Source organism: Esox lucius, chromosome 11 (genome assembly GCF_011004845.1).
Source record: "Esox lucius isolate fEsoLuc1 chromosome 11, fEsoLuc1.pri, whole genome shotgun sequence".
Classification (NCBI taxonomy): domain Eukaryota; kingdom Metazoa; phylum Chordata; class Actinopteri; order Esociformes; family Esocidae; genus Esox; species Esox lucius.
In genome coordinates this window covers 21,548,338-21,558,128 of record NC_047579.1, presented here as the reverse complement: position 1 = coordinate 21,558,128, position 9,791 = coordinate 21,548,338, and the positions used below count along the sequence as shown (strand labels likewise).

General features: G+C 39.6%; 1 protein-coding gene across 1 annotated transcript; it reads left to right on the top strand.

Moving 5' to 3' along the window:
* The first annotated feature begins 4,378 nt into the window (after window positions 1-4,378).
* On the top strand, window positions 4,379-9,146 carry LOC105027502 (SRY-box transcription factor 8). The gene is made up of 3 exons (XM_010899624.5): window positions 4,379-5,057; window positions 5,641-5,870; window positions 6,307-9,146. The coding sequence occupies exons 1-3, from the start codon at window positions 4,642-4,644 to the stop codon at window positions 7,071-7,073; spliced, it is 1,413 nt and encodes a 470-aa protein (XP_010897926.3). The 5' UTR covers window positions 4,379-4,641; the 3' UTR covers window positions 7,074-9,146.
* The last annotated feature ends 645 nt before the right edge of the window (window positions 9,147-9,791 follow it).

Below are 9,791 nucleotides of genomic sequence, written 5' to 3'. Positions count from 1 at the left end.
ACCTTGTCTGATTACACTTTAAAATTGAATCTTATGCAAATGTACGATCACAGGGATCCATGACAAACCATTGAGAATGAAAATCATTCAGTCATTCACAAAACTCCATGAATAACGAGCCAGTGCCGCAGAGAGTATTGTCTTACTGTTTACTGTGGTGGGCACACATTCCCCAAAACACTTAGCTGTGCGTGTGCATGTGCATGTGTGTGTGTTGCAATAGAGCAAGAGCTTTTCTCAAATGGAGAAAGAGTGAGACATGACTGTATGGAGGCATGTTTGAACTAGTTCTGTATATGATAGAAACCCCTCATTACTGTCTGCTCATTCTTCCTTAAGTCTTCTTTTATTAAGCACCTGAAACCTATTTACAGTGCCTTTGGCAAGTACACAGACCCTTTTACTTTTTCCACATTTTGTTCTGTTGTAAACCTGAATTATTACAACATTTTTGCAATTTGTGTCAATTTATTGAAAATAAAGAAAAACATCAATATCTTTATTTATGTAGGTATTCAGACCCATAATTCAGGATCAATATTTATAGAAGCAACTTTGGCAGATGTAACAGCTTTTAGTCTTCATGGGTCTGTCTCTACCATCTTTGAATACCTGCATTTGGGCAGTGTCTCACATTCTGCCTTGTAGATTCTCCCAAGCTCTGGCGGATTGGATGGGGAATGTCAGTGAACTGTTATCTTCAGGGCTCCCCACAGATATTCATTTGGGTACAAGTCCAGGCTTTGGCTGGGCCACGCAAGGCCATTCACAGACTTGTCTGAAGCCACCCCTGTATTGTCTTTGATGTGTACTTTGGGTTTTTGTTGTGCAGAAAGATTAATCTTGGCCTCTCCGCCATAAAGGCCTGATTGATTGAGTGATGCAGAGATGGTTGTCCTTCTTGCAGTTTTTCCCATCTCTGCCAAGAAACTCTAAATCTCTGTCAGAGTGGCTATTGAATTCTTGGTCACCTCACTGACCATGGCCATTCTTGCCCAGTTACTTAGTCTTTCTGGTTCCAAAGAACAGAGAGTTATTTGGACTTTAAGGCTTTGCTATTGCTCTGACATGGACCATGAAGTGTGACATCATATAGACAGATATATGCCTTTTTATGAATCATGTCTAATCAATTGAATTTGACACAGCTAGACTCAAGTCAAGTTCTAGAGACATCGTAAGATGAAAGGACACAAGATGAATGTGAGCTAAATTTGGAGTGTCATAGGATCTGACAAATATTGATTTTTTCACATTTATTAAAACAAAATCGCTTTGTCATTGTGAGGTATTGTGTGTAGATCAATAGCCTTATAAATGCAATCACTTATAAATTAAGTCAAAAACACATGTAGTGAATGCATCTGAATAATTTCCAAAGGACCTGTTTTTACTCAAGAATTTCTCAGAAAATGACAAAACCCTCTGGAATATAAAGACATAATGTTGGTATAAAATAGTAAAATATTGAAATAGCATCTGGACATTGCCTACTCATTTTATATTAGTTCAAATGAAAAACAACATATGTAAGCACATTGACAGAATCAGTGCTGATGGTTCAGATGCCAATTATCACTTAATTAAAAAAAAAAAAAACTTTTTTAAATGGCCCAAACTTTTTTTCTCCTTTGCTCTCAACCCATAAAGAGCATATGACACATTGTAAAAAAATACATTCTTCTTACCTCCAATAGGAGTATGGAAACTGATGATTGATATTTCCAATTCCATCATTTTGCATTCTGTTTTTAAATCCAATTTTGCATTGAAGAGCAAGGTTAATCGCTTATTCCACATTTTGAAAGACCTCGCTCATCCCATCCAACTACCTTTTGACAGTCCAGTCCATTAGTAAAAATCCAAATGTTAGCTCCTCATTTCTCTAACTGTTCCCCACAGCCACCCACAGTGAACATTGAACAAACCAAACTGCCAGCCAAATGAAACATACCTTGTCTTTTCAACGGAAAAAGACTGTTGATAAAAATCAACTAGCAATACATGGGGACAGAGAGCCACACAAAGTCACCTAACAAAGACTGTGATTCAATATCGCCTCTTATCTTCTGCTTTTACTCACTAGCATTTGATATCCTTAAAAGGCCTGTCCGTACTTTTATGTGAAGAGAGATTGTTTCCCCCCTTTAAACATACAAAAAAGACTTCCTCATTTAACCATGAAACATTGGTGCAATTGATAAACTATCACAGTGTTAGCAGTAAAAAAAAAAAAGACTTACAGTAGCATAGGTGGCCCTGAAGAGTACATGTATATGGTTGTGTTATCAAAAGTTAACAGAGGCCTTTGTTTCAATACAACAGGAGTATTCTTAAGGTGTGGCACAATGTGTCTGGTCCATTTGGTTACATTCAAATCCAGGATGCGATCTGGCCTGTAGGGGTATGTCTTTTCTTAGGCCAAAATAGATGAGAGACAGAATGACTTATGTCCACAGGTTGATTATTTTCATCATTTCTACATGCTTAAATAGTATTTCCATATTTGTTAAGCTTTAATTTAGGCCTTTTCATTTTTCATAACGTTTAAGGACACCATAGACACCTGCATTTTCTGGACCTGTGTAAGGTGAGAGCAGCAGTGTGTCTGTTTTTATGACAGTGACTGATAGTAAAATGCACTAAGACCGAGTGGAGAAGTCACCCAAGTTTTTATAATTTCCACAAAAAAAATCTGTTTTATTAAGCGATATTACACGTATTGCATTCACAATTACTTTTAATCTGCACTTCAGTTTTAGCTTTAAGTCCATTGCGCTGGCACAAAGAGCATATCAATGCTCTGACTCGTGGTGCCGTGCAAGTGACGAATTCTAATTGGCAGACAGCGCGTGATGGGCACGAGAGCGCTGCTGCTATGTAAATAGCACCAGCCAGAAGCGCTACTGACTGCGTTTAACACTGCAGTAACAACTACGTGCACTCTGTTATGTAGGTTACTTCTACCTGTTATCAAAATGTTTTTTTGTGTGTTTTTTTACCCAGGAAATGCTACTTGTCTGTGTTAAACAAATGTCTTTTCATTTTAATGTTTAATTCATCCAAATTGTATATAATGAACCCCAGATGTGTTGTATAATATTATTATTCCCGCGTCCAACCACAACTTTTGACTCATGTCTTAGAAAATGATGAAATTACAACGATATTCGAACGAAATCAAATAAATTATTTTTTATCTAGAAATGGAGGAACATTATGTTCCTAACTCGCTCGTAAAATCTTTAACCTATTTTTGCCCGGTAATTGTAGGCCTATTCAATGTACATTTCGTTTGTCAGAATATGTTTTGTACAAACCAAAAGTATATTTTTGATTATAAAATAAATAATAATAAATAAAATGTCCGCTAATAATAGAAACGCACGTTTTCTCTCACGGATGCTTCTAATCCTTCAAGGCAAGCCTGTGACGTGTATAAATGGATATTACCTATTTCAATAACTTAAAGATTTCAATTGCATTTAAATGCTTTGGCTTACTGAAATTACTTCATAAAAATGATATGACGACAATAAAATCTTTGTCATAGGATACATTTAAAAAAATATTACATACCATTTGTGTCTAGGATAATTATGTAACCAAGGTATGTTATTCGATTAATCCTGGGTTGATTATTCACAACAGCGCAGAAAATGTAAAACTCAACAGGTTTATGAGTGTGGGGATTTACACACACTGAAGTGCATCAACTTATTTGTTATGATGCATCCAAACAATATCATCCACTTGACCATCAAGATTGCCTAAAACATTAATGAAATATCACTGTCAACATATTTTGTAATTGTTTAATTCTAATAACAGGCCTAGCTATTTATATATATATAATCAAAAAGCAGTAGGTTATCTAACATGATCTAACAATTCAAAAACTGTAAATGAATCACCAAAACCATATAGCAAAATAGAAAGTATGAGACAAAAGTTAAGAATGTCTTCAAATTTTTTTAAGTATGTCACAGCGTTTATGGATGCCAATGCATGGGCTATTATTTATCAATAATATACGTTCCCTGATGTATTGATTAATGAGGTGAGTAAGTTTGCAAATCTATTTCGGATACGTTCATTAAGTTATGTGACATTGTCACACAGAATGTTTTTTTTCCTGTCAACAATGGTGGCAAGTCAAATAGGTAATTGCCACTCATGGACAGTGTGTGGTTGGGAATGAGATGTTATTAAATGAATACACATTTACAGAAACATCTCACCTCCTCCAAAATAGTATGCCTTCAAATGACTTGTCCCTCAAAACCAAAACCAATCGGAAACGAAAATGGTGATACCGCTCAGCCAGTCAGAAGCAGAAGGTGGAGTGAGGGCTGCAAATTTCCAGTAAAGTTCCTCTATCCAGCAGCCTCTGCACTCACAGCGCATACTCCTGCCTCTAGAACTACATCACCACTGACAGCACAGGAAAAGACCGAGTAAAAACAAAGAAACTGAATTATTTTTGTTAATGTTGTGAGTGAGGCTACCTAGCAGCGTTAAGCGTGCGTAAAATGCGCAGTCATTGTAGCTCACTATTATTTACACTTAAATAATAAAGGACACCTTTTTTAAAGAATTTAAACTACTTACAAGGAATTTCATCCGGTTGAGACTTATCAAATGTTAAAAATGAGCGAGGAGCATGACAAGTCCATTTGCGACCAACCTTGCAGCCCGGCGGGAACCACCAGCTCCATGTCGCAGGATGACTCCGACTCTGATGCGCCCTCTTCACCGACCGGATCTGATGGGCACGGATCTCTTCTTGCAGGTATCGGAAAGAAACTAGACGGAGAGGACGATGACCGATTCCCAGCATGCATACGTGATGCGGTATCCCAGGTTCTCAAGGGATACGACTGGTCCCTCGTCCCTATGCCGGTGCGGGGAAATGGCTCTCTGAAAAATAAGCCACATGTCAAAAGACCGATGAATGCGTTCATGGTGTGGGCGCAGGCGGCGCGTAGAAAGCTCGCGGACCAATACCCTCATCTGCACAACGCCGAACTGAGCAAGACTCTAGGAAAGCTATGGCGGTAAGTTGGACGTTCAAACTTTACTCATATTTCGTTAATGAGAAACTATATATATATATATATATATATATATATATATATATATATATATATTATAGATTATACACACACACAATTTAATCAAGTCGGATTTATATTCTTGATACGGTAAACTGTCTGAATCAATAGTAGGCCTACACACGAATGATCATTCAACTTACTCTGTGGAGTCAACAGGCTATATTTTATTGAAATAAATGTTTTACATAATGTGGAATGTAGAAACTTTAGCAATGTAAAGAGAGGTCAAGTATGTTTTTGTTATCCTTTTAGTGACCCTCTTAAAATGATTTACTGCACCCTGTTTGTATTTGGCATAAAAGCAACTAAATGTTTAGTTGTGGTGTTAAAAGCTGATATGTATGATTCATAATTAGGCTATAGCTTATCACTCATGGACAACAACTACTTTGTAATGGCACCCTAGCATCTGACCAATCACGCAAAACGTTATTTCTGGGTTACTTTTGATTAGGCTATAGACTATATTCTCTTCTCCAACTGTATTATTTATTTACATGTCTTGATTAAACTATTATTACAGCTTGCTGTCAGAGAATGAGAAGAGGCCATTCGTTGAAGAAGCCGAAAGGCTTCGGGTGCAACACAAACGAGACCATCCCGATTACAAGTACCAGCCTCGGCGTCGAAAGAGTGTGAAACCTGGGCAGAGTGATTCTGACTCTGGTGCGGAGTTGAGCCATCAGATGTACAAACCTGAACCAGGAATGTTGCCAGGTATAGCCGATGGACATCACCACACTGAACATGCAGGTACACTGATGAGAAAGTATTATTCATTTAAATTATGTTAAAGACTATGTGCAGCTTAAAGTTTACCAGACATTACCATTATATTAATTCCTGTTGTTTGGAAGGAGTTCATTGTTCAGTGGTCTAAACATACCTTAATTATTGTCATTTTACTAAAATCAATTAATGATGCATTATGTCATCTGAACCACACGGAATTTATATAACTTGTTACAATTTAAATTGTACAAATGATGTGGATTGCATTACATCTGAATGATGTGCACCACGCAAACCCGTTTCTGCTCATTAGCATCACTTTCACAACTACTGGCTGAAATGATACCAAAACTCCATAGTGCCCCTTTAAGCTTACGTGCCCTTATAAATGTAAACAGTATCTACCATATTTTGATCATTTGGATCACCAGTGACATATTATTTTCCCTTCCCCAAGGTCAAACCCATGGTCCACCCACACCCCCTACAACCCCCAAAACAGACCTGCACCACGGAGGCAAACAGGACCTGAAACACGAGGGCCGACGTCTGCTGGACGGCGGCCGACAGAACATCGACTTCAGCAACGTGGATATCTCCGAGCTCAGCACTGACGTCATCAGCAACATGGAGGCCTTCGACGTGCACGAGTTCGACCAGTACCTACCGCTCAACGGCCACGCGTCCACCGCCGGCATGGACCACCACGGCCACCACGGCCCCAATCCGGCGTCTGGGGCCACATCGTACACGTCCTCCTACAGCCACCCCACAGTGAACGGTGCTGTCTGGAGCCGCAAGAGTGCCGCCATGTCCGCCTCCTCCCCGGCGTCTAACGAAGCACTCCCGCCACAGCACCGGGCCCACATCAAGACAGAGCAGCTGAGCCCCAGCCACTACGGCAGCCAGCACTCCCACAGCTCGCCGTCCCACCCTGATTATTCCCACTCCTACACAGCCCAGACCTGCGTGACTTCATCCCCCACGGCGGCGGCAGGCTCATTCTCCGGCTCCCAGTGTGACTATACAGACCTCCAAAGCTCCAACTATTACAACCCTTACTCAGGCTACCCATCCAGCCTATACCAGTACCCCTACTTCCACTCCTCCAGAAGGGCCTATCACGGGAGCCCCATCCTCAACAGTTTGTCCATGCCCCCCACTCACAGCCCCACCACCTCCAGTTGGGACCAGCCGGTGTACACGACCCTATCCAGACCATAGGCGACTGTTCGTGTAGATAGACGGTTACTCACCAGGGTCGTGTTTGTTCAGGGCACGCTGTAGCGAAATGTTGTTTTTTGTTTTGCACCGGACCATGATACGTTTCAATTTCTTATTCCGAGTCCAAGTGGCCCCTCTTCTTTTTTTTTCTTTGTTTGGTGCGAGCTGAACATGACCCAGGTCTCTGAGACTCTTTATGAATTGATGCACTATATGAATGAAGGAGTAGAGGAAGAAGATAAGAGGCTACCCTTGTGCCAATTTGAACATGAAATTGTGAAATTATACAAGCAAAAAGAAAAAAAAAGTGCCTGCTGATTTTATATATAACATTTTATCATTTTACTTTATCCATGGAAAGACACAAACACTGACTGATACAGAAACCAAGTCCACAGCAAGCCAAAATTCCTCTGTGAGGAACATACTCACACAAACACACCAACATCTTGTACAGTCACAACCTTCAAGCTCAGGGTTGTGTTCATTAGCTCACACAATGGGAACGTTTTGCAATGTTTTGCCGTGGAAAATCTGAGTTTATTGGACCAATGATCCAAAGAGCGAGCTTCTTCCTCTTTCAATCTGCTTCCTTCTGTTTGGTGCCTAATGAACACAACCTAGGTCTGCACATGCTGTGTTGTGTGTGCCTTTTTCGGCAGCGGCACGTAAGACTGCCACAGACTTGTGTTGGACATGTCCAAATCCTTCGTGAAGCAGGTGGGGAAAACGAAGCTCTGGGATTAATTGTGTTTTCACAGGCTGAGTCCCAAATGGCCCACTATTCTATATAAGGCTTTGGTCAACAGTAGTGCACTACATGCATAATGGTGCCATTTGGGACGCAGACAAAGTGTATTCACTGTACAAGTCCAGGATGTATCGCATAAATGTACACATCTATTTACATCAGTGGACCAGTCTTAATTTGAATTCTTAAAATGATCATGTTGTCGTTGTTACGTTGATGTTAGAAATATTTTAAATATGTATTTATGTTCCTTCCATTATTTTCAATTGTATTTCCATTGAAGCAGTTAAACACATAACAGGGGTATATCACATTGTCTTTTTAAGGCGTGAAAATGGTGGACGGTGGATCGAAGTATAAATTCCATGGCACATTACTACATTTTGTATTATCATTCCCTACAACACCATTAACAAACATTGTCTCTATGCCAAGTTTGAAGAATGCAAAGTGGGACCAATAGAATAGATAGATTCAAATATCACATGGGGCAACAGACACCAGTAGACCAAAATAATACCACGAGATCCAACAGGTGCCTGGAAGCCATGCTTGGCCAATTGCAATTAGTCATGATGTTGGGGTTAAAGGAAGTGGGGTAAGATAACACCAGACCCAATGAGTGACATGTCAGCTGGACTCGTGTGCAGGATGCAGACAGGACAACATGTGTGTGCTTGTCTCTCTGTCAGTGCTGTCGTCTTCCCTGTGGGACCAAGCACGAACAACGTGGCAAGTAGGACAGGATTATTTTCTAAATTGACTAAGTGGCCCGCTTGAATGTTATGCGAGCTAAGCATGGCCACTGTAAACTCACAGGAGAGGGGGAAGAACGTTGTCATATTCAATATGAAATTTCAGTGACATTAATTCATTTGAAAAAGTATGTGTGGTTATTGGGTGATTTCCGCAAAAGTGATTAGATGCCAATTCACTGTAACAGTGTCTGCATGTGCAAAACAATATTTGTACCTAATGCTTTTTAATATACGATTTGGGTTATTAACAAATGTCATGCAACGTACAGTACAATCAGGAATTCACACCACATAATGAAGTAATCCTTACATAATCTTAATTTGGTGCTGTCTTTTTAAGCCTCAAATCTGTTTAATTTCTCTGATTTAAGGGCACAGAGCGTCATGCTCCACCTTATGTCCACAGAATGCAGTGTTTTTCTTTGTATTTTTACAGTTTATATTTTTAATGACTAGGCTATGAACTATGTTGTCATCCATATTAACTAGATCATTTACACACGCCAAGCTAACCCATTTGCTGGCCATTTCTGTGGAAAAATAAAAATGAACTTTTTTTCTTCACATTGACTGCCGGCGCCTTCTTCCATGTGAATGTGTTATTTCAGTTAGTTAGCCTGGTCACAGATCTATCTGTACAGCCTTGCCAGCTCATATTGTAACTGTTTGGCATGAAAGCACAAACAGTTATTGGAAGAAATCAGGATGAAGTAGATCTAGGCTTCAGATATCTGAAATATCATTCTCATGCCCAAATAATAAAGGGATACGATTCAGTGGGTTTACGGCAACAAAATGTGGTTGTAATAATTTTAAAGTAGTGTTATACATTCTCGGTTGGCTTTGAAGTACAGTATTAAAAAGTATCCCGTCACAAATTGAGCAGTTTGCGGTACAAGCTGTGTTGTACCTCCTACTCTCACGTGTACCATAGACAGCAGCTGGCAAACAAAGAAATATATTACAGATTAAAGGAATACTACACTCAAGAATATTATTTCAGTATTTTAATCATAATTCCACTGTTAACACAATCGCAAATGAGTTCCATCAATATTTATTTTGGTCACTGTCCCTTGACTAAGAAGCAGCACTCAGCTCTTGGAAACTCCACCAACCTCTGGGATGTTGGTTGCTGCACTGTTAACAAAATAATAATAATGAAATACATTGGATAGTTCAAACTTCTAACATGCAAAGGAGACAGAG